General features: G+C 40.9%; 1 protein-coding gene and 1 long non-coding RNA gene across 8 annotated transcripts in view; one reads left to right on the top strand and one right to left on the bottom strand.

The window, feature by feature from the left end:
• The window catches only part of NVL (nuclear VCP like), a 104,550-nt gene that overhangs the window by 49,259 nt on the left and 30,119 nt on the right, over window positions 1-25,172 (top strand). For 6 of the 7 annotated variants that reach the window (XM_077938427.1, XM_028825941.2, XM_077938417.1 and 3 more), the window contains 3 exons: window positions 555-617; window positions 6,193-6,312; window positions 13,205-13,304. In XM_077938427.1, coding sequence (XP_077794553.1) covers window positions 555-617; window positions 6,193-6,312; window positions 13,205-13,304 — 283 coding nt within the window. The remainder of the gene's footprint in view (window positions 1-554; window positions 618-6,192; window positions 6,313-13,204; window positions 13,305-25,172) is intronic. The other variant, XR_013395202.1, reaches the window with a different exon arrangement.
• LOC144329646 (uncharacterized) lies at window positions 18,837-23,482 on the bottom strand. Its single transcript, XR_013395256.1, has 2 exons — window positions 22,047-23,482; window positions 18,837-18,958 (listed from the first exon to the last, which is right to left on the bottom strand). It is a non-coding gene; the product is annotated as an uncharacterized LOC144329646 (long non-coding RNA).

The raw sequence follows: 25,172 nt of genomic DNA, 5'->3' as shown, positions 1-25,172 counted from the left end.
CTTGAACTCCTGACCTCAGGTGATCCACCCGCCTCAGCCTCCCAAAGTACTAGGATTACAGGCGTGAGCCACCGCACCCAGCCCTTTTTTCCTTTTAATAAGAAACAAGTCACTATTAATATAGGAAGGGAGACACAGACTTAAGACTACAAAAAGGGCTGGGCGCCACTCATGCCTGTAATCCTACCATTTGGGAGGCCGAGGTGTGCAGATCACGAGGTCAGGAGATTGAGACCATCCTGGCTAACATGGTGAAACCCCATCTCTACTAAAAATACAAAAAATTAGCCGGGCTTGGTGGCGAGCACCTGTAGTCCCAGCTACTCAGGAGGCTGAGGCAGGAGAATGGCATGAACCTGGGAGGCAGAGCTTACAGTGAGCCGAGATTGCACCACTGCCCTCCAGCCTAGGCGACCGAGCGAGACTCCGTCTCAAAAAAAAAAAAAGAAAAGAAAAAAAACACAAGAAGTCCTTTGTCACACATCATCATTATTATTGTTGTTATTATTACTGTGTATTGGCCTTACTTGTGTCTTTTTGTTTCCTCTTGCTAGGCTGTTGCAAATGAGTCTGGACTAAATTTTATATCTGTCAAGGGCCCTGAATTACTAAACATGGTAAGTTATTGAGCATGAGTCATTATTTTAGATTAGAAAAAGTAATGGTCATGCAAGCTATGGGGTAAAATGTTCTCAAATCTTTCAGCAGTTGTGGTATTTTGGTATTTAAAATCAGTGCCATAGGAGTGAGGAGGTTGAGCTTTGCTCTCCTCTGCTACTTTGGGTGTATAAATGCTTTCTCAATTAAGTCTGTTAACCTCTGAGCCTGAATTTTCCCACAGCTAGAAGCAGTAGAGCAAAGATTTCAGTCTGAGTTGTCTGACTCCTGATCTACTTTTTATCCTGTTGTCGTGTGGCTTAGATGAGTTCTGTATTAATAAATAAAAATACTTCTGGAGATAGAAGTCACTCAAGTGCTGTATCTTCCTTCTGCATTTAAGCAATTTATTATCTAAATTTAAGACACTTTGAATTTCTTATTTTTTGTCCTTCTCTATGAAAAGTAAAAATGCCATTCTATGATATATTCCAACAAAGAAGAAATGAGGGTAACATTTGTTTTAAAAGGTTTTTAAAATTTATCTCTACCCCAACTTTTAAATCTTTCCTATTGTGTATTACTTTCTCCCTAAAATAAGGGAGTTATACTTAAGTATTTCCTATGGACTTTTTACATACCTCGTAACTTTTCTTGTACTTCGTTTTCCAGCAGAGGTGGTATTAGATGTGAACCTTGAAGCAGAGGGCGTTGGTGGGAACTGGGATTGGAAAAGAAGGTTATAGCCAGACGCTGAAGGGCCTTTATACCAAGCTAGAATTTGGATGTTAACTTCAGACTATCAGAGAGCTAATAGAGGCTTTAAATAAAGCAAGAGTGTAACATATTTTTAAAGATTGTAATTAGTAAAAATTTTATTATAAAAGTTTCCACATATAAGGAATTCCAAAGAGTAATATAATGTACCCCTATGTATCTATCACCCAGCAAAAAAAAAAAAAAAAAAATGCACTTAAAGCTTTTGCAAACCCTTCCTCGTGATGTTCCCTGTTCTGTCTCCCATGGAACTTACCACAAGGCTGAATTTGGTGCTTATTAGTTCCATGCACTTCTTTCTATATTTACTATGTATGTATGTATCCCTAAACAATATATAGTATTATTTTATATGTTTCAGAAGTATGAGGCCAGGCACAGTGGCTGACACCTGTGATCCCCAGCACTTTGGGAGACTGAGGCAAGAGGATCACTTGAGGCCAGGCATTTAAGACAGACCAACGTACCAAAACCCTGTCTCTACCAAAAAAAATTTTTAATGTAATTTTGTTTTTAAGTATGAGGTTTATGAGATAATTGGAAATGTTAGTGCTTACTGAATATTTGATATTAAGGAAATACTAATTTTTAAGTGTAATAATGACATGTTAAAATCATTATATTTTGGAGATACTGAAATATTTATAAATAAAATAGGACATCTAGGATTTTCTTCAATAAAACAAGGAAAGTGGACAGGAGTATAGATGAAGCAAGATTGGTCATACATTGAGTTGATAATAATTGAAGGTCAGTGATGGATACATTTGAAGTTTATAACTGTTATATCTACTTTAGTTATACTTTTGGACTCTCCTTATACACTCTCCATGGTATAAAGCAAAACAAACAAAAAAGCCCTTTAAATAGTGTGTATTCTTTTGCAACTTGGTTTGGTTGGGTTTTTTGGTTTTTGTTTTGTTTTGTTTTGTTTTTTGAGAGAGAGACAGGATCTCTGAAAGCAGAGGTTTTGCTGTGTTGCCTGGGCTGGTCTCAAACTCCTGGCCTCAGGTGATCCTCCTATCTCAGCCTCCCAAAATGCTAGGATTACAGGCGTGAGTGACTACACCTATTCTTGGTTGTTATTTTTGTTCAATATTTACTTATAATACTTATCTCTGTTGATGTATTTTTAGTTTATTAACTTTTTGTGTGGCATTTCATTGAATGAATATAACCATACTTTAAAAATTAGGGTTTTTTTCCTGATGAATTTTTAGGTTGAATATTATATATGTATATCTTTGCATATATTTGTGAGATTTTTTTCTGCCTAGGGTATATACCCAGAAGGAGAATTGCTGAATCTTAGAGTATGTGCACTTTCAAAAATATTAGGTATTGGCTGGGCATAGTGCCTCACATCTGTAATCCCAGCACTTTGAGAGGTCAAGGCAGGAGGATTGCTTGAGGCCAGTTTGAGACCAGCATGGGCAACATAGTGAGACCCTGTCTCTACAAAAAAAAAAACCATAAAATTAGCCAGATGCACACCTGTAGTCCCATCTCCTTGGGAGGCTGAGGTAGGAGGATTGCTTGAGCCTAAAAGGTCGAGGCTGCAGTGAGCTATGATCGCGCCACTGCTCTCCAGCCTAGACAACACAGCAACATCCTGTCTCTCAAAAAAAAAAAAAAAAAAATTGGATATTGCTAACTGTTTTAATAAAGTAATTGTATCAGATTGTCCCACATTCGCAACAGCAGTGTTGGTATCAGATATTTTCATTTTTGCCAGTCTGGTGAACATGACATTTTGCCTCATTGTGGTCTGATTTGTTTTTTATGGGTGGGTAGGGGGAAGAGGTCTATGGAAGAGTGCAGAATGTCTCTGAAAGATTAGATGATCTGGGCTGGGCACAGTGGCTCACGCCTATAATCCCTGCACTTTGGGAGGCCAAGGTGGGTGGATCACTTGAGGTCAGGAATCCAAGACCAGTGTGGCCAATGTGGTGAAACCCCATTGTAAAAATACAAAAAAATTAGCCAAGCATAGTGGTGGGTGTCTGTAATCTCATCTACTCAGGAGACTGAGGCAGAAGAATCGTTTGAACTCGGGAGGTGGAGGTTACGGTGAGTAGAGATCACACCACTGCACTCCAGCCTGGGCAACAGAGTGAGACTGTCTCAAAAAGAAAGATTAGATGATCTAGTGAGGAAGATGGGCATCCTGGGATTGGAAAATGAGTTCACTCTAGGACATTTTAGATTAAACAGCCATCTGGAGATGTCTAGCAGGCGGTAGGAAATGTGAATCTGAAGCTCTGAAGAGATTTGAAAGTCACTATCATCCAAGTGGTACCTAAAACCATGGGAATGGGTTCAGTCTGGTAGGACAAGTTTATTAAGTAAAAGAACAATTACATTAAGGGTCTCTGACTGAACCCTGAAAGATTCAAGCAATTAAGGGATAAAGAAGCAAGATCTGGCAAAGGAGACTGAAAGTACTTGGTCATAAGATGCAGGACACCCCAGACCAGCTAAGCCTGAAAACCAAGGGAAGATGAGTTTTTCAGCCTTGTCAGTGTGACCAAACAGTATAAAAGATATTGAGAGTGGGACTTGGGATTTAGTTATTAGAAGGTCATTGGTGGCTTTAGGGAAAATATGTTTAATAATGATGTTTGCAAAAGCCAGACTAAAATGGTTGAAAATTTGATGGCCAATAAAGATTTTGAGATAATAAATGTAGGATCTTTACTTGAAATGTGGCATGTTTCAAATAAAGGATAAAATGGGCTTTTCTTTCATTTACTTATTTTTAATCACTGTTGCCTTGTTAAGATTAAATAGGTTTTAATATGTCCTTGTTGAAACTTTAGGTTTACTTTTCCCTAAATTAAATTTCCTTTTACCTAGCTACCTTGGTTTGCCATTTCCAAAGTCACTTTGCCAACAGTATTGATTGTTCTCTTCTATTCCTGTCTGAAACTTTATGTCTCCCAGCCCCCTGAGATGCCTTCTTTTACAACAGTTCTGAATATTTTGCTTCAGCATTACAAGTGTAGTTTTTGCTGAATTAGATTTTCCAGGAAAGTCTACTATATTTGTACACTATTGTATTTGCACACTGTGTGTTATATTTGTACACTGTGCACTATATTTGTATACTGTGCAGGATATTAGGACAGAAAAATTTGAATGGGACTCCTGCTTTCCAAGGGCTATGTAATATAATATAGTGAGGGTAGGAGAGCTCAAATGTTATAATAAGGATAAAATCTGAATATCTGAATAGGACTCCTGCTTTCTAAGGGCTTTGTAATATAATATAGTGAAGGCAGAAGAGCTCAAATGTTGTAATAATACAAAGTACTCGAAGAGCAAAGAAATACTTTGGGTTTGGTTTGGGTCAAATGATAGTAAAACAGTTTTATATATCAAATTCCAGAAAGTATCAGGATGAGCCATATACATTTGCTGATATTTAACCATTTTTGACCTGTAATAGCCAACTGCATATAGTTCAACTTAATCAAATTTGCTATTATGGGAAGAATGATTAATGAGGATCTTTTAGAATGTAAGAAGAAATGTTCGGAGGTAGGTTAGAAAGCAGTTCAAGTAAGGGAAGCAGAATGAGCAAAAGTTTAACGAAAAATACCAAAAGGATGTGAGGGAAAGAAATTTCTAGTCAAAGGAAAAAATAGCACTTGAATCGCTGTCATCTGCGGTGTATTCTTTGCCTTGATTATTTATTCTGGCCATAGAGTCATTATAGCAGAGGTGATATGAAATAGTTGGCACTGTAGGCCGGGGGCAGTGGCTCATGCCTGTAATCCCAGCATTTTAGGAGGCTGAGGCGGATGGATCATTTGAGGTTGGGAGTTTGAGACTAGCCTGGCCAACATGGTGAAACCTCGTCTCTACTAAAAAGACAAAAATTAGCCAGGTGGTAGTGGCAGCATGCCTGTAATCCCAGCTCCTCGGGAGGCTGAGGCAGGATAATTGCTTGAACCTGCAGGGCAGAGGTTGCAGCGACCGAGATCGCTCCACTGCACTCCGGTCTGGGTGACAGAGAGACCCTGTCTTAAAAATAATAATAATGATTGGCACTGTAAAGATGTTTTTTGGATTCCATCTTATTTAGCAGTTTCATTAAGAAAAAACTCTTTCTTAGTCATCTGGTTTGACATTTTACGAGAAAAATTTCTTATGCCTAAGCTAAAAGCGAAATCATCCTTACATGTGGCTTTTCATATTACTTAGTCCTAATGTTATAGTTGCTTGTGAATTGCTATATTTCTTGACTTATCTTAATGTTTTATGTTTTGATTTAGATTTCAACATAGAGTAAGCCATTATGAAACCTGTTAAATGCCTAGTTGGCTCACTTTGCCTCCTCTGATGCTGTATGACAAAATAGTTATTCCTTTATTTAGTAAGATGACTTTTGTAGAAATAACAATAAAATAGTAATTTGACTTATGTGCACGTAAAATACTGTTGAATTAATGAAAATTACTGCTGGATATTTTATATGCACAAGGCTTACAAGATTAGTTCTAAAATACAATTGAATTTTGGTGATTTTTTTGAGCTAGAGAAGACCTTACGTTTCACTTAAGTCTTCATTTTATAAATAAGGAAATTTATAGAAGGCTTAAATAGTTGCTACTTTTATTAAGTTGAACTATATGCAGTTGACTATTACAGGTCAAAAATGGTTAAATATCAGCAATTGTATATGGTTCATCCTGATACTTTCTGGACTTTGGCACATAAACTAGTTTTATGTCACATAAAACTGTTTTACTGTCATTTGACCCAAACCACAAAGTTGAACCGTTGGTATTTTATTTCCTTTCTGTGTATGTTTAGTATGTTGGTGAGAGTGAACGTGCTGTGCGACAAGTTTTTCAACGAGCCAAGAACTCAGCACCCTGTGTGATATTCTTTGATGAAGTGGATGCTTTATGTCCTCGAAGATCAGACCGAGAGGTAATTATCATGGACTAGTGGTTTACAGATTCTTTTAGCACAATAAACCTTTTCTATGTTCTAAGCCAGGTATTTCTTATGAAGTCATACCTTAGGAGCATTGAGACTCTTAGTGAAGACACCTAGTAATTTGAAATCAAATCTTAGAGATAGCAGTTGTATTCTGTATCTGCCTCTGCATCCATTTTTTTTCCTGTTTATTATTTTGGTTGCACAATCTGTAGGTCATCCTAATTCACACAAATGAGTAGGTGAGTATGGAAATGATATTAGTTTGAAATAGCTTGCCTTATAATCTTGTTATCCTACAACATTCTTGAGCTAAAAGAGTTCTTGAGACAGGAAAAAAAACAATTTAAGATATCATGCACTCAAAATAGGGTCAGGTTATTAACTTTAAGACCCCAAACATTTTCTCTTAAGTAAGACATTAAAATGAAGAAGATAAAAAAAGACCCAACACCCATTTATATCTGGAGAAGATATAAAATTGATCTGCATTGAATACCACTTGCATCAGCCACACTGAGTCACAGTCCTTAGAGATTTCAGTACAGAGTACCAGAAACAGTTGTTATTAGGAGTGCTATTATATAACAATTTGAAGCTTAGTGAAGCATAACATAAACCATAAATATATAACCTTTTTGAAGCAGACAGCAGCTACTTTATTTATTTATTTATTTATTTATTTATTTACTTATTTATTTATTTATTTTTGAGACAGAGTTTCACTCTTGTCTCCCAGGTGGGAGTGCAATGGTGCGAACTCGGTTCACTGCAACTTCCGCCTCCTGGGTTCAAGCGATTCTCCTCCCTCAGCCTCCTGAGTAGCTGGAATTACAGGCACCCGCCACCATGCCTGGCTCATTTTTGTATTTTTAGTAGAGACAGGGTTTCCCCATGTTGGTCAGGCTGGCCTTGAACTCCTGACCTCAGGTGATCCATCCGCCTCGGCCTCCCAAAGTACTGGGATTACAGGGTTGAGCCACCACGCCCGGCCACAGGTACATTTCTTGTAAGATGACTGAGGAAATGGTTACATTTCTTTTGTTGTTGTTGTTGTTGTTTTGTTGTTGAAACGGAGACTCACTCTGTCACCCAGGCTGGAGTGCAATGGTGCGATCTCGGCTTACTGCAACCTCTGGCACCCAGGTTCAAGCGATTCTCCTGCCTCAGCCTCCAGAGTAGCTGGGATTACAAGCGCCCGCCACTACTTGGCTAATTTTTGTAGTTTTTAGTAGAGATGGGGTTTTACATCATTTCTGAAACCTAGGAAATCTTTTGTGATTTATTTTAAATAAGTGTGTGTGTGTGTGTCTTGGGTCATAAAACATTACATGCCTCATTTTGCTAAAAATCTCCAAAAACATTCAAAAGTCACAAAAAAAAGCTGACTGATACAAATAAATAAATAAATGTGACTCACATTTTAGTGGTTTTGTTTCTTCATCCAGTAGTCATTGATACCATCATAGAAAATTCTTATTACAGGCTTGTCTTTGATAGTGATGTCAGTGACTGAGGCAGAGATCCTTCCCAGGTTCCCCAGTCATATTCCAAAGTCTACTGTGGGCTATGGAGCAAAACACAGTACTTTGATACCTCCAGTTGGTTAGGGCACGGCATGCTCTGGATTTTATTCTTTTCCTTTTTATTCCCATCTCTTCTGCCATGAATAAACCCTTCATTTGTCCACAGCCCCTTCAATTGGTTTGCAGCTCTCTACTGTTAGCTGGTAAATCTAAATTTGGAGAGGTTCATTGTCAACTGTTGCCCTCAAAGAAGTCTGTAGCCGTATGAAGTACATGTCTGACTTCTGGTTTATCTCTCTCTTTTTTTTTTAAAGAATAAAGAATGGCTGCTCCATAGGCAGAGCGGCCTTATTTGTTTCTTGGATGTCTACTGCCATGCATTTCTTTCTTTTCCTTTCCTTTCCCTTTCCCTTTCCTTTCCTTTTTTTTTTTTTCTTGAGAAAGAGTCTTGCTCTATCACCCAGGCTGGAGGCTAGAGTGCAATGGCACTATCTCAGCTCACTGCAACCTCTGCCTCCCAGGTTCAAGCGATTTTCCTGACTCAACCTCCCTAGTAACTGGGATTACAGGCACCTGCTACCATGCCCGACTAATATTTGTGTTTTCAGTAGAGGTGGGGTTTCACCATGATGGCTGGGCTGGTCTCGAACACCTGGTCTCAAGTGATCCACCAGCCTCGGCCTCCCAACGTATTGGGATTAGAGGCATGAGCCACCACACCCAGCCTACTGCCATACATTTCTATACTCTGATATATATGGGTTTCTTTTCTTGTGGTTTTTTTGTTTGTTTGTTTGTTTGTTTTTGAGACGGAGTCTTGCTCTGTCACCCAAGCTGGAGTGCAGTGGCATAATCTCAGCTCACTGCAGCCTCCGCCTCCCAGGGTCAAGTGATTCTCCTGTCTCTGTCTCCCAGGTAACTGGCACTACAGATGTGTGCTACCACACCTGGCTAATTTTGCATTTTTAGTAGAAACGGGTTTTACCATGTTGGCCAGGCTGGTCTCGAACTCCTGACCTCAGGTGATCCACTCGCCTCGGCCTCCCAAAGTGCTGGAATTACAGGTGTGAGCCACTATGCCCAGCTATAGTTTGCTTTTCTACATTTTCACCTAAAGCAGATTCTGAAAACATTTTATTTTTATTTTTTGTTTGTTTCTTTTTATTTGATCTTCTTTTTTTTTTTTAAACAGAGTCTCACTCTCACCCAGGCTGGAGTGCAGTGGCACGATCTCAGCTCTCCGCAGCCTTTGCCTCCTGGGTTCAAGTGATTCTCATGCCTAAGCCTGCTGAGTAGCTGGGACTATAGGTACATGCCACCATGCCCAGCTGATTTTTCATATTTTTTTTTTTCTTTAGTAGAGACAGGGTTTCACCATGTTGGCCAGGCTAGTCTCGAACTTCCAACCTCAGGTGATCCACCTGCCTCAGCCTTCCAAAGTGCTAGGATTACAGACATGAGCCACCATGTCCAGCCTCTAAAAATCTTTTAAATTTGAATGTATTCTTTTTGAATTACACTAGTTATACATGAATACATGCTTGTGAAAAATTCAAATAAAGCACAAGTATAAAGAGTAAATTTCTTTCCATTCTCCTCCGTATTACTCTTCTTAGAGGTTATTATGACACTACTAATAGTTTATCATTTAGTATGCATCATTCTAGAACTTTTTCCAGAAGCAAAAAAATGTATATTTTACACTTCTGTTTTGTTATTGTTGCTGTTGAGACAGGGTCTTACCCTGTCACCCAGGCTGGAGTGCAGTGGTGTGATTGTAGCTCACTGCCTGCCACCTTGAGCTCCTGGACTCAAGCAGTGATCCCACCTTAGCTGCCTGAGTAGCTAGTAGTACAGTTGTGCACTGCCACACCCAGCTAAGTTTTTGTTTTTAGAGGTGGGATCTTGCTATGTTGCCCAGGCTGGTCTTGAACTTCTGGCCTCAAGTGATCCTCCTGCCTCTGCCTCCCAAAGTGCTGAGATTACATCATGCCTGGACCTAGGCTTCTATTTTTTATATTAATGTGGTCATTCTGTCTTGATGACTTTCTCATGTACGTAATGACTTAAAAATATATATAGTATTATCCTCAGTCTGGATACAGCAGAATTTACTTAATAATTCTCCTGTTTTGGGCATTTAGATTGTTTCCAGTTGTAAACAGAACTCTACTTGTATCACGCATTTTTGTGCACCTGTGGTGGGACTATGTGAGACAGAATTTTGGAAGTGAAAATCAGGGTGGAAGATTGCTATATATTAGATTTTGAAAGATAATGCTGTATCATCCTTCACAAAAACTATCAGTTACATGTGCCCACCAGCAGTGTGTGAAAATATCCATTTCTTATCAACAATGGATTATACCCATCTTTTTATTTTTTGGCAGTTTTATTGGCAAATCATATTACATTTTAGTATACATGTCCCTGATTACCATGAGGTAGACTCTCCAGTGATTTGAAATTATTTGATCATATGTTTCAGCCCTTTTGCTATTGCCGTCTTTTTTTGTGTTAATTGGTACTCTATGATGGAAAGAAGTCTTTTATTTAATTATGTGTTGATACTATTTTTCCCAGTCTTACGACTTATATTTAATTTTATTATATAGAATATTATAGGTTTGGTTTGTTTGTTTGTTTTCTGTTTTGAGAGAGTCTCACTCTGTCGCCCAGGCTGGAGTGCAGTGGCGTGATCTCAGCTCACTGCAGCCTCCGCCTCCCAGGTTCAAGCAATTCTTCTGCTTCAGCCTCCCATGCAGCTGAGATTACAGGTTCCTGCCACCATACCCAGCTAATTTTTTGTATTTTTATTTTTATTTATTTATTTTTTTTATTTTTTTTTTTTTTTTTGAGACGGAGTCTCGCTGTGTCACCCAGGCTGGAGTGCAGTGGCCGGATCTCAGCTCACTGCAAGCTCTGCCTCCCGGGTTTTTACGCCATTCTCCTGCCTCAGCCTCCCGAGTAGCCGGGACTACAGGCGCCCGCCACCTCGCCCAGCTAGTTTTTTGTATTTTTTAGTAGAGACGGGGTTTCACCGTGTTAGCCAGGATGGTCTCGAACTCCTGACCTCGTGATCCGCCCGTCTCGGCCTCCCAAAGTGCTGGGATTACAGGCTTGAGCCACCGCGCCCGGCCAATTTTTTGTATTTTTAGTAGAAACGGGGTTTCACCATGTTGGCCAGACTGGTCTTGCACTTCTGACCTCAGGTGATCCACACGTCTCGCCTCCCAAAGTGCTAGGATTACAGGTGTGAGTCACCATGCCCGGCCAGAATATTATGGCTTTAATACAGAAAAATCTATCAGTCATTCTTGTATTGACTCTCGTCTTGCTTATGTAGAACAATATTTTTTACCCTTCCTTATATTTTTGAGTATGGATTATGATTCTGTTAGTGTTATGTTCCCCAGGAGTGACAATAAGGAACACCAAATTTTTTTTTCTAGAGAAATCAGTGGGGTAAGCTGGGCGTGGTAGCTTATACCTGTAATCCCAGCAGTTTGGGTGGCCAAGGCAGGCAGATTGCTTGAGTCCAGGAGTTCAAGACCAGCATGGGCAACATGGTGAAATCCTGACTCTACACAAAAAAGAAAAATTAGCCAGGTGTGGTGGTGCATACCTGTAGTCCCAGCCACTCGGGAGGCTGAGGTAGGAGGATTGCTTGAGCCCGGAAGGTAGAGGTTGCAGTGAGCTGAGATCTCACCACTGCACTTCCAGCCTGGGCAACAGAGCAAGACCCCTGTCTCAAAAAAAAAAAAAAAAAAAAAAAGGAAAGAAATGAGGTAAGCCCATTACCACCTCTGTATGTAAAATTTATGGTGAAGAAAAACAATTAATGACCAAAAACACAGCACCACTTTTCTCATTCCCTTCATTTAAAACTTTTTTGTTGTTTCTGTATCTAAGTGATTTATCCCTCTCCCTGAATTTATACCAACTCCCTGGATGTTTCCTTTCACCTAGATATTGCTGAGGTAACTTTACTTTGTATTATTTGCTTCAAGGAAAAGAGAAAATACCTCATCAGTGTCCCAGATACTCCCGTATGTGTTGCACTAAAAAGATCTGGAACACCTGGCTTGTCTGATGGTGGTGGGTTATCAGAATTTATTAACATTAGTGTCATCCGGGTGCAGTGGCACAAGCCTGTAATCCCAGCACTTTGGGAGGCCGAGGTGGAAGGATCAGTTGAGCTCAGGAGTTCGAGACTAGCCTGGGCAATATAGCAAGAGGATCTCTAGAAAAAAATATGAAAATTAGCTAGGCGTGGTGGCACACCAGTAGTACCAGCTGCTTGGGAGGCTGAGGTGGCAGGATTGCTTGAGCCCAGGAGGGGAAGGCTGCAGTGAGCTGAGATCACACCGCTACACTCTAGCCTGGGCTACAGAGTAAAACCCTGCCTCAAAAAAAAAATTAGTCTCACCAAAGGTGGTATACAACCTCCCACTGTTAAATTTGACTGACTTTAAAAATAAAATGAGATCTAGAATGCCTGATATACTGGGAAATTTGGGGTTCAAAAGCTTAGTCTAGGGCTGGGCGTGGTGGCTCACTCCTGTAATCCAAGCGCTTTGGGAGGCCAAGGTGGGCTGATCACCTGAGGTCAGGAGTTTCAAGACCAGCCTGACCAACATGGTGAAACCCCATCTCTACTGAAATTACAAAATTATCCTAGCATTGTGGCACATGCCTGTAATCCCAGCTACTTGGGAGGCTGAGGCAGGAGAATTGCTTGAACCAGGAGATGGAGGTTGCAGTGAGCCGAGATCACACCATTGCACTCCAGTCTGGGCAACAAGAGCGAAACTTCATCTCAAAAAAAAAAAAAAAAGAAGAAGCTTAGTCTGGGTGGGGTGCAGCTCTCACACCTATAATCCCGGCACTTTGGGAAGCTGAGGCAAGAGGATTGCTTGAGGCCAGGAGTTCAAGACTAGCCTGGACAGCATAGCAAGACCCATCTCTAGCAAAGAAACAAAAGCTAGCTGTAGATTCGCTCCAAGGGAAGTGTATTGTGACGGTTAGATGTTTGAGTAACTCAGAAACATTAGACCTTGGGATCCATTCAGCCTGAGATTGAGTCTCATCTCTTCCTTTACCTAGTGATGAGAACTTGGACAAGTAACCCCTCTGAGCCTCACTTTCCTCATTTAGACTGTGGATAATAATAGGATTGCTGGGGAGGTCCCCTGATGAGAACACATTTTGCACAGTGTGTGCATATAGTGGCTCCTTGGAAAATGATCACTGTGATCTCTTTTGCATGGGGAAATGTATTATTTTCATAGGGAAGAAAAATTTTTTTTTTTTCCTTTATATTGAGAGCTGATGGAACCAGATTTATGTCTTTTTAGACAGGGGCAAGTGTCCGAGTGGTGAATCAGCTACTTACAGAGATGGATGGTCTGGAAGCACGCCAGCAGGTTTTTATTATGGCAGCCACTAACAGGCCAGGTAAGAAATAAAAATATTGTAACGCAGATGAATCTAAAAACTTACAGCATTTCCATAGAAGAGATTCAGATAATTAAAAGTAAAAACTTGTAGCATTTATAAACAATATAATTCACACGCATCCTAGGAAAGGAAGATTAAATTTGGACAATCCCTTTCTGGTTCTGTGAAAGGAAACTTCGTAGTTGAAATAAAGGCTTAGAAAGCTTTTGCATAAGCTATAGTAAAAAGCATAGTATTACTGCTTGGATCCCATGAGATTGCTTTTCTGTGTTTGTGCTTAGAAAGCTCTTTTTTGGCTGAGAACAGTTGCAGCATACACTCTTTTTTTTTTGGAGACAGAATCTCACTTTGTCACCCAGGCTGGCATGCGGTGGCATAACCTTGGCTCACTGCAACCTCTGCCTCCTGGGTTCAAGTGATTCTCCTGCCTCAGCCTCCTGAGTAGCTGGGATTACCGGTGCTGCCACCATGCCCAGCTATTTTTTGTATTTTTAGTAGAGATGGGGTTTCGCCATGTTGGCCAGGCTGGTCTTGAACTCCTGAACCTCAGGTGATCCGCCCAACTCGGCCTCCCAAAGTGCTGGGATTACAGACGTGAGCCATTGCACCCGACCGGCATACACTTTTGACCACAAAAGTATTTTAAGAATTTGTGTTTTATGGTTTCTCGCTAGCTTATAGGAAATAAAAACCATACTCTTCACTCTACTAGAAGTTAAAGATAGATTTTTAAGGTTTTATGCTGGAGCCATGCCCTCATATCTGCCCTTAATGATTACTGAAAATTGTTTTCCAGGTTAAGCATTCTTTGAGAGATTCAGAAAAGGGCTCAAGACTATAGAAGTGCAGAAGGTGGCTCAGAGTTACAACTCTAATCACATGCTTGATCTTTCTGGTGATCAGTCCCCTGCCTGAAGCTATCTGTGGGGCCACTATGTGTCACCATATTAGCTCAACAAAGATATTCCTGGCATTCAGGAAATTGCAAGGATTTTTGAAGGTCTATGCCAGGAACGGTGGGCAAAGACCAATTATGTTCTGTATTATACCATAGTAACCTTGGGACTATATTACTTCATCTTGCTGACCATCGTTTTGGCACTTTTAAAATGAGGATGATAATACTTAATTGGCAGGATTGCCACAAAGGTTAAATGATGTTGGTAATGTATCTACCACAGTGGTAGTAAACAGCAGGTAGCTATTTAGTAAGTATTATCATGTTCATAAGCAGTTTGGTAATAGTAGTGGGAACAGTCATTAGGTCATAAAATCACAGAGTCATCCTAGAAGAAAGTCCCTCAGAGTTGAACAGAATCACATTTTCCCTTTCATAAGAAGATACAGATCTTTTCTCACATATTTCAAAAAGATGCTTGTCTTAGTCTGTTTTGTGTTGCTATAATAGAATACCTGAAACTGGGTAATTAGTGTTAAAAAGAAGAGATTCAGTTCTTCTAGTTCAGGAAGCTGGGAAGGTCAAGATTGAGTGGCCTGCATCTGTCAAGGGCCCTCTTGCTGCATCATCCCAAGGTGAAAGGGTGGAAGAGCACAAGAGCATGCATGAGAGAGCAAAAGGAAAGTGGCCTGGACAGGAAGAAACCATGGTCCCATGAATAAGGGTGGACAAATAAAGTTTAATTAATTTTACCCTATCTTTGGACATTTATCTCAACTGCCTGAGCTGAACAACTGACTGTTTTCCTCAGCCTACCAAAAAGCATTTTGTATAGCAAAAGATTGGTTTCATTAGAGGAAACCTGGAGAAGAGAGAAGCAGAGAGAGGGGGATCCTGGGGAGTAGGAAATGAGGGCCGTGTTTCTCTCAAAAAAGCCTCTTGGAAGAAATACAATTGATCTAGTTTTTTCTGGTGTGTGATCATCCTTTTTAAAGTGAGGAGCATAAATTAGTAAGGATGGGCTTAATATCTGTTGGTGGTGAGACAAGAAAATGCTAAAATTATTATCTGTTACTTTATTTAATTGTACTATCTGGTTTTGATGTATGGCTTGTCATGTATGCAGTGCATTAATAATATCATACAGAAACATAGTTAATAAATGATTAGACATTAAAAAAAGGAAGAAAGTGGCCAAGCTGGGCATGGTGGCTTATGCCTGTAATCCTAGCACTTTACAAGGTCGAGACAGGAGAATCGCTTGAGCTTGGGAGTTTAAGACCAGCCTGGGCAACATAGTGAGACCTTGTCTCTATTATTTAAAAAATAGAGAGAGTGGCTAAACATATCCTTTGATCAAGAGTCCACTCCTGCAATAACTTACCCACTCCCTTGGAACCAGCATTATTCATGAGTCAGAGCCCTCATGACCTCATCACTTTTTAAAGGCCCCACCTCTCAACACTGTTTTATTGGGGATTGAGTTTCCAGCACGTGAACTTTGGGGAATACGTTCAAACCACAGCATCAGTCTTTCGTTTCCTGTATAACATATTCTATCGTTAACAGCCCTTACCATATTTTAAGTTTGTTTATTTTATTATTTATTTATTTATTTTGAGACAGAGTCTTGGTCTGCTGCCCAGACTGGAGTGCAGTGGCGTGATCTCAGCTCACTGCAACCTCTGCCTCCCGGGTTCAAAGGTTTCTTCTGCCTCAGCCTCCCAAGTAGCTGGGATTACAGGCACGTGCCTCCACGCCCAGCTAATTTTTGTATTTTTAGTAGAGATAGGGTTTCACCGTGCTGACCAGGCTGGTCTCAAACTTCTGACCTCAGGTGATCTGCCTGCCTCGGCCTCCCAAAGTGCTGGGATTACAGGCATGAGCCACTGCGCCTGGCCTGTTTATTTTAAAACCTGTGTTAAGAATGGCAGATGAATCATAATGTGGTACCGGTGTTTTGTTTTTTTCCCTATGTATGTATATTGTCTTCCCCTAAAACTCTTCCATCCTTTTTTCCCCTTTAACAAATCTGTTGCATTAATGACCTACATTTAAAAATAAATGATCTGGCTGGACACGGTGGCTCATGCCTGTAATCCCAACACTTTGGGAGGCCGAGGCCGGCGGATCATAAGGTCAGGAGATTGAGACCATCGGCTAACACGGTGAAACCCCATCTCTACTAAAAATACAAAAAAATTAGCTGGGCATGGTGGCATGCGCCTGTAGTCCCAGCTACTTGGGAGGCTGAGGCTGAGGCAGGAGAATTGCTTGAACCCAGGAGGTGAAGGTTGCCATGAGCCAAGATTGCACCACTGCACTCCAGCCTGGGCGGCAAAGCGAAACTGTCTCAAAAAATAATAATAGTAATAATAAATGTTCTAGATCTTCTTCACTTGTTTTCATGCTTATTTGGCAGTTCTGCTCCATTGTATACTATCATGTGACATTGTTTTGATTGCTTATAACTTCTTGTCTGCTTAGCTTTAAGAATTTCCTCCTTGGTCGGGTGCGGTGGCTCAAGCCTGTAATCCCAGCACTTTGGGAGGCCGAGACGGGCAGATCACGAGGTCAGGAGATCGAGACCATCCCGGCTAACACGGTGAAACCCCGTCTATACTAAAAAAATACAAAAAACTAGCCGGGCGTGGTGGCGGCACCTGTAGTCCCAGCTACTCAGGAGGCTGAGGCAGGAGAATGGCGGGAACCCAGGAGGCGGAGCTTGCAGAGAGCTGAGATCCGGCCACTGCACTCCAGCCTGGGTGACAGAGCGAGACTCCGTCTCAAAAAAAAAAAAAAAAAAAAAAAAAAATTCCCTCCTTGTTTGATATTCTGGTTAGCCATTGCTGCATAACAAACTACTGTAAAGCTTAGTGCTTTAAAACCACCATTTGTGGCTGGGTGCAGTGACTCACACCTGTAATCCCAGCACTGTGGGAAGCCAAGGATCACTTGAGGTAAAGAGTTCAAGACCAGCCTACTCAACATGGTGAAACTCCATCCCTACTAAAAATATAAAAATTAATTGGGTGTGGTGGTGGGCACCTGCAATCCCAGCTACTCAGGAGGCTGAGGCAGGAGAATCACGTGAACCCAGGAGGCGGAGGTTGCAGTGATCCCAGATCGCACCACTGCATTCCAGCCTGGGCAACAGATTGAGACTCCATCTTAAAAAAAAAAAAAAAAAAATCACCATTTTTGCTTGGCTCACAATTTTTAGGTCAGGAATTTGGGATGGGCTTGTCTGGGTGGTTCATCTTGGATCCACATGCTATCAGCTGGAGTGGCTGGACCAGAGAATCCATTTCCACAGTGGCCTCTTTACTCACAATGTCTTCACAATCCTTGGTCTCTCTCCCAACCGAGCCCCCAAATAATTATCTTTTTGGGGTTTGTTTGTTTTGAGGTGGAGTCTCACTCTGTTGCCCAGACTGGAGTGCAGTGGTGTGATCTCGGCTCACTGCAACCTCTGCCTCCTAGGCTTAAGTGATTCTCCTGCCTCAGCCTCCCGAGTAGCTGGGATTACAGGCATGCACACCACGCCCAGCTGATTTTGTATTTTTTAGTAGAGATGGGGTTTCGCCGTGTTGGTCAGGCTGGTCTTGAACTCCTGACCTCAGGTGATCCGCCTGCCTCAGCCTCCCAAAGTGCTGGAATTACAGATGTAAGCCACCGTACCTGGCCCCAGTTATCATCTTTTAATGCCTCTTCATGTGGCTTGGGCTTCCAGTAGCGTGCTTCTCTCAGGGTGTTTGCACTTCTTACATGGTAGGCAGATTCTAAGCGTTGAAAATGGAAGCTGCCATTCTTCTTAAAGGCAAAGTCCAGACTAGGTAAACTCTATTGTTCAGGGTACTGACAGAAAGGCCCAGCTTCTAAAAGGAGAGAAAATGGAAGTGTAAATATATTTGCAGTCGGCTGGGTGCGGTGGCTCACACCTGTGATCCCAGCACTTTGAGACGCTGAGGCAGGAGGATCACCTGAGGTCAGGAGTTCGAAACCAGCCTGGCCAACATGACAAAACCCTGTCTCTATTAAAAGTACAAAAATTAGCCGGGCGTGATGGCGGGCACCTGTAATCCCAGCTACCCAGGAGGCTGAGGCAGGAGAATAGCTTGAACCTGGGAGGCGGAGGTTGCAGTGAGCCGAGATTGTGCCACTGCACTCCAGCCTGGGCGACAAGAGCGAGACTCCGTCTCAAAAATAAATAAATAAATAAATAAATAAATAAATAAATAAATAAATAAAATTAATATTTTATATATATTTGTGGTCAGCTTTAATCCTTAGTACCTATATTTCTCTTTTTAACACATTCTACCTTTATTGTGCAAGTTGTTTAGTCATCTTAAGGTTTGGTGTTGTGGATCAGTCATATTAATACAATTTTCTTCAATCTGTAAGGAGATTTGCTCTTTCATTCATCAAATAATTACTGAGTTTTTACTGTATACTTCATCCTGCTTAGCTTTGGGAATTCGAAGATGAAAAATCACAAAATTCCTTGCCGGCATATATTCTGCTTTGGAGCTGGGGAACAGGGTGGGGTGGGGTGGGAGTAATAAATAAATAAAATGAGGCTGGGCGCGGTGGCTCACGCCTGTAATCCCAGCGCTTTGGGAGGCCGAGGAGGATGGATCACCTGGGGTCAGGAGTTCAAGACCAGCCTGACCAACATCGTGAAACACTGTCTCTACTACAAATACAAAAATTAGCTGGGTGTGGTGGTGGGCACCAGTAATCCCAGCTACTTGGGAAGCTGAGGCAGGAGAATCTCTTGAAAATCCAGGAGGTGGAGATTGCAGTGAGCTGAGATTGTGCCTTTGCACTCCAGCCTGGGCGACAGAGCGAGCCTCTGTCTCAAAAAAAAAGAAAAGAGAAACAGCGTGAGAGGATAGAGAGTGACTAGTGGTTGGGGGGGGAGGCTGATTTAGGTGCTGTTGCCTGGGAAGACTTCTTCAGAAAATGGCATGTGTACATGAACCCAAAGGATGCGAACCAAGCCATGCAGAAATCTGGGAGATGAGAGTATTCCAGATAGAGAACAAATGATATACAGGCCCTGAGAGGAAAACAAGCTTGGCGTGTTGGAAAACCAGCAAGACAACCTGTGTGCCTAAAGCGAAATGAGTAAGGGGGACAGTGATAGAGAGGTGCAAGGGGCCTTTTAAGCCACAGTAAGGGGTGTGGATTTTATTCTGATGTGATGGGGAGCTATTGGAGGGTAATGAGCAGTTTTCCTAACAGTTTGGTAGGTTTTAATACCCTTGACTTCCTTGTAATCTTTCTGATGTATTTTACTTTATACATTGAAAAACGTTTAAGAAGCAATCCATAAACTTTCTGTATTCCAAAAAAGTCCTTGACACAAAAGATACTCTGAACTAGAAGATCTACGGTCAGTCCATGGAGAATTTGTGTGAGCTTAATGGGAGAAGTAAGAAGTGGTAAAATTTGAGACATATTTTGAAAGTAAAACCAATAGGATTTTCTGGAATTAGATGTGAGATAAGAGAAAGAAAATAAATAAGGGCTATTCTTATTCTTATTGTTAGATTGTTTTATCTATACTGGGTAAAAGGTTTTGCCACTTCTGAGATAGGGGACACTTAGATAAAAGTTAGTCTATTTTCAGTTCTAAAATGTCTGTTCAAGGAGATGAAAATAAGTTTATTTCATTTTCTTTACAAGTCCCTATTATTTTAAAACAATCACCAGTAATAACAACTAGGTTTTGGAGCACCTACTACGTGTCAGGCCCTCTGTTGGATGCTTTACCATGTTAAACCTCACAACAGCCCTAAACGTGTGCAAAAGTTGAACCTTGGTGAGTGATATGGTTTGGCTCTGTGTCCCCACCCAAATCTCATCTTCAGTTGTAATTTTCACATGTAGAGGGAGGGACCCCAGTTTCAAATCAAATGTCAGGAAAAGCTTATAACAAAAACTGTAGTTTTCTGTCCCATCCCTTCTAATCCCCTGAGAGGCAACCACTTGAGCTGTTTTTTTTTCATATTTTCAAATATGCTCATATAGCTATTTCTTATCAATTTTAAACACTGCCCATTAACCTCATTTTAAGGTAGATGAAGATTTAGTTATCTTACATTCACCCTTTCTCCATACCCTCCACTCCCACCATCACTGCCACATCATCTGTCCTCTCCCCTATCCTCCCAATATTGTAATATAGTTTGATCACAACTCTTGGTTAAGTCACTAGTGTTTACATTACTATGGCTGTGTCAATATTTCTCTCTGCTGAGCCAAGCATGACACTGATTAGGTTTCCTTTCTCATATAACTCTTGTTCTTGGATTCAGTGGCCCTCGTTCTTTTCTTTTGCTTTGTTTCCTGTTCATCACATATTTTATACAGCTGTCGATGTTATTTATTCAAATGATGTACCAGTTCCATTTGTTTGTTTGTTTGTTTGTTTGTTTGTTTCTGGAGCCCTCCCTCTAGAGCTTTCCACCTTCCTGCTTTAATCTGGACTGATTGCTTTATGCCTGTGGTCTAAACAGCTGTTATTTCAGTACTTCCTTGACTGTTTTCCTTTATTTGCCCTTTGTTTCTGATCTCATGGGTTTTTTGTGTGTAGTTTTTTTACCTTGCTCACACCCTCATTTTGCTGGCGCTTATCTTTCAGTGGCTTTTCTAAGAAAGATTATGTAGGAAGTAGATTTTTTTTGACTGCTTGTATATTTGATTTGTTTTTCCAAATGTGAGACCATCCCCTATAGTTCTTTTATATTTGAAAATATCTTTATTTCACCCTAATTTTGATTGGTAACCTAGCTGGGATATAATTTTGAGTTTAAAATTATTTTTCTTCATAATTTATAGACATTGCTTTTTTTCTTTTAAAGGTTCCATGTCATTCTCATTCTCTCTATGTGACTTTTTGTTTGTTTGTTTAATTTGTGTACTTAGCACTTGGATGTTAAACCCTCCTGGACTGATATCCTAAATGTCTTCTTTTTTCTTATTTTTCATCTTCTTGCCTTTAACTTTTTTCTCAATTATTGAAGTATTAATGCTTAGAAAGTAAATGAAAATACTGTCCTCTCACCATTCCACCTTTGGTTATTCCGAAGAACTGGGACAGACCTCTTCTTTTATTTAATTTATTTATTTGTATTTTTGAGACAGGGTGTCACTCTGCAGCCTAGGCTAGAGTACAGTAGTGCAGTCACAGCTCACTGCAGCCTTGACCTCCTAGGCTCAGGAGATCATCCCACCTCAGCTGGGACTACAGGCACATACCACCACACCCAGCTAATTTAAAAAAAAAAAAAAAAAAAAAGTCTTTTTTGTAGAGATGACGTCTCACTATGTCGCCCAGGCTGGTCTTAAACTCCTGGCTCAAGCGATCCTCCTGCCTCAGCCTCCCAAATGTGCTGGGATTACAGGCGTGAACCACTGCGCACAGCCCTAGCCCTCTTCTAATGTGTGCTGTATCAAAGTCCACATTCTCTTCTGGAAATAAGCGACTGCCTTGTGCTTAACCAGAGGAAATGCAGTTCCTTGTACCCTAGCCTTAGTCTCTCCTACGCACATCTTTGCATTCCCTTCTTCACATACCAACTCCTGTAAAGGATGTTCTCAGTTAGGAAACTGCCTGTTCCCCCTTAATCTATTATCTAGCTGTTTAAAAAAGATACTCCTGCACAATTATGAAACCCAAGTATCTTAGTACTTTCTCTTCTACTCAATAATTATCTATTTTCTACCAGTAGCAGTATACAATCCAGAAAGAATTTCTGCCTTCTATGCATGGCTTAGTTGAAAAATAAATAAGGGCTGAGTGTGTTAGCTCACATCTGTAATCCCAGCACTTTGGGAGGCTGAGGCAAGAGGATCTCTTGATGTTAGGAGTTCAAGATTAGCCTGGGCAACAAAGTAAGACCCCATCTCTACAAAATAAAATAAAAAATTAGGCCAAGTGCAGTGGCTCACGCCTGTAATCCCAACACTTTGGCAGGCCAAGGCAGGCAGATCATGAGGTCAGGAGTTCGAGACTAGCCTGGCCAACATTGTGAAACCCCGTCTCTACTAAAAATAAAAATTAGCCAGGCATGGTAGCAGCACGTGCCCGTAGTCCCAGCTACTCAGGAGACTGAGGCAGAAGAATCGCGGGGGTTGCAGTGAGCCGAGATCACGCCACTGCACTCCAGCCTGAGCAACAGAGCAAGACTCCATCTCAAAAAAAATAAAAATAAAAATTAGCCATATGCACTGGTGTGTACCTGTAATCCCAGCTACTTGAGAAGCTGAGGCAGGAGGATCACTTGAAACCAGAAGTTTGAGGCCGCAGTGAGCTGTGATTGCACCACTGCACTCCAGCCTAGATGACAGAGCAAGACCCTGTCTCAAAAAAAAAAAGAAAAGAAGAAATAAGTAAATTATGATTATGATGTGCAACCTTCTGCAGGGCAGGGATTTATTCTGCACTTTTATATGTGAGAGGTAGGTTCTAGTTAGAGTCTCTGTCCATTCTAAGCCCTTAATAATTATCAGATGAAGGCCGGGTGCGGTGGCTCACGCCTGTAATCCCAACACTTTGGGAGGCTGAGGCGGGCAGATCACAAGGTCAAGAGATCGAGACCATCCTGGCCAACGTGGTGAAACCCGTCTCTACTAAAAATACAAAAATTAGCTGGATATGGTGACACGCGCCTGTAGTCCCAGCTACTCGGGAGACTGAGGCAGGAGAATAGCTTGAACTTGGGAGGTAGAGGTTTCAGTGAGCCAAGATCGCGCCACTGCACTCCAGCCTTGCGACAGAGCAAGACTCTGTCTCAAAAAATAATAATAATCAGATGAAAGAGTGGATAGCTCACAGAGAAGGTATTTATTTCATTGTACGAAGATATTTACCACTGAAGTTCCAAGCTAAATGGAGTGTTTCCTTACACATCTAGTCTGGATGCTTTGGGTCATTGTTGAATGCATTTGAAGGTAATTGAACAATGACTTGGTGCCATGGTCAACCCTGTATGTTTTGTCCTTTGGCACAGTACTTCCCTTTTAAAATTAGGTTATGCCCAGCCAGAACTTCGGCTGAGATAGCTGCCATGGTATGTAGTAGAGCTCAATAATTATTTGTTTACAGCTAGGTGCAATGGCTCATGCCTGTAATCCCAGTACTTTGGGAGGCCGAGGTGAGCAGATCACTTGAGGCCAGGAGTTCAGGACCAACCTTAGCTAACATGGGAAAATCTCGTCTGTACTAAAAATACAAAAATAAATAAATAAATAAACAAATTAGCTGGTATGGTGGCACACACCTCTAATCCCAGCTACTTGGGAGGCTGAGGCACAAGAATTGGTTGAACTTGGGAAGAGAAGGTTGTAGTGAGCTGAGATTGTGCCACTGCACTCCAGCCTGGGCAACAGAACAAGACTCTGTCTCAAAGCAAACAAACAAAAAACATCATTCTTCTTATTTGTTTAATGAATCATGAGTAGAAACCTATTTCATGAAGGTTGTCTGATCTTGTAATTATTTTCAGCGTATATATTTATAGTGTTGCTAGTCTGAGGATTCATTTCTTTAAAAAGCTTTACTGAGATATAAGTGACATATCATAAAATTTACCCATTTTAAGTATACCATTCAATGGTTTTGGTATATTTACATACCTTTACAGCCATCCCAACAATCTAATCTTAGAATATTTGCATCACCTGGGCCGGGTGTGGCTCATGCCTATAATCCCAGCACTTTGGGAGGCTGAGGTGAGTGGATCACTTGAGGCCAGTTTGAGACCAGCCTGGCCAACACAGTGAAGCCTCGTCTCTACCAAAAACATATAAAATTTAGCCAGGCATGGTGGTACGCACCTATAGTCCCAGTTACTTAGGAGGCTGAGGCAGGAGAATCGCTTGAAGCCAGAAGGCAGAGGTTGCAGTGGGCGGAGATTGCGCCACTACACTCCAGCTGGGGCAACAGAGTGAGACCCTATCTCAAAAAAAAAAAAAAATGTTCGTCACCTTTAAAAAATCTCATGCCTGTTAGCATTCCCTTTAACTTTTCTCATCTCCAGCCTTAGACAACCACTAATCTACTTTGGTTTTTTTTTTTTTTTTTTGGAGAGACAGGGTCTCATTATGTTAGCCAGATTGGTCTCGAACTCCTGGCCTGCAGCATGCCCCCTGCCTTGGACTCTCAAAGTACTGAGATTTTAGGCCTGAGCCACTACTGGCCATCATGAATTTTCTGTCTATATAAATTTGTCTATTCTGGATATTTTATGTAAATAGCATTATACAATATGAGGGCTCTTGAGTCTGGCTTCTTTAGCATAATGTTTTCAAGATTCATATAGAATGTATCAGTACTTCATTCCTTTTTATTATGAAATAATATTCCATTGTATGGATATACCACATTTTGTTTATTCACCATTTGGACATCTGGGCTGTTTCTGCTTTTTGGCTCTTATGAATAATGTTGCTATGAGCATTCATGTATACATTTTTGTATGGACATATGTTTTAATTTCTCCTGAGTTTATACCTAGGAGTGGAATTGCTGGATCATGTGGTAACTCCATGTTTAACATTTTGAGAAACTGCTAAACTCTTTTCCAAAGTGGCTGCTTCATTTTTATATTCCCACATTCTGACATTATATTATATTCCCACATTCTGACAGAATTCCCACAGTAATTCTGACATTAAAAGATATGAGAATTCTAATTTATTCACATTCTTACTAATACCTGTTGTTGTCTTTATTATAGCTATTCTAGTGGATGTGAGGTGGTATTTCATTCTGATTTGATTTGCATTTCCCTGATAACTGATAGTGTTGAGCATCTTTTATTGTGCTTGTTGGTCATTTGTGTGTCTTCCTTGGAGAGATGTCTGTTTGAATCATTTTTCAGTTAGGTTATTTGCCTTGTCATTGAGTAGCTTCTTTGTTCTAGGTACAAATCTAAAATCAGATATGTGATTTA

This window comes from Macaca mulatta, chromosome 1 (assembly GCF_049350105.2).
Source record: "Macaca mulatta isolate MMU2019108-1 chromosome 1, T2T-MMU8v2.0, whole genome shotgun sequence".
In the NCBI taxonomy this organism is placed as follows: Eukaryota; Metazoa; Chordata; class Mammalia; order Primates; family Cercopithecidae; genus Macaca; species Macaca mulatta.
The sequence above is the reverse complement of the archived record's forward strand: the minus strand, read 5'-3'. Positions and strand labels throughout refer to the sequence as shown.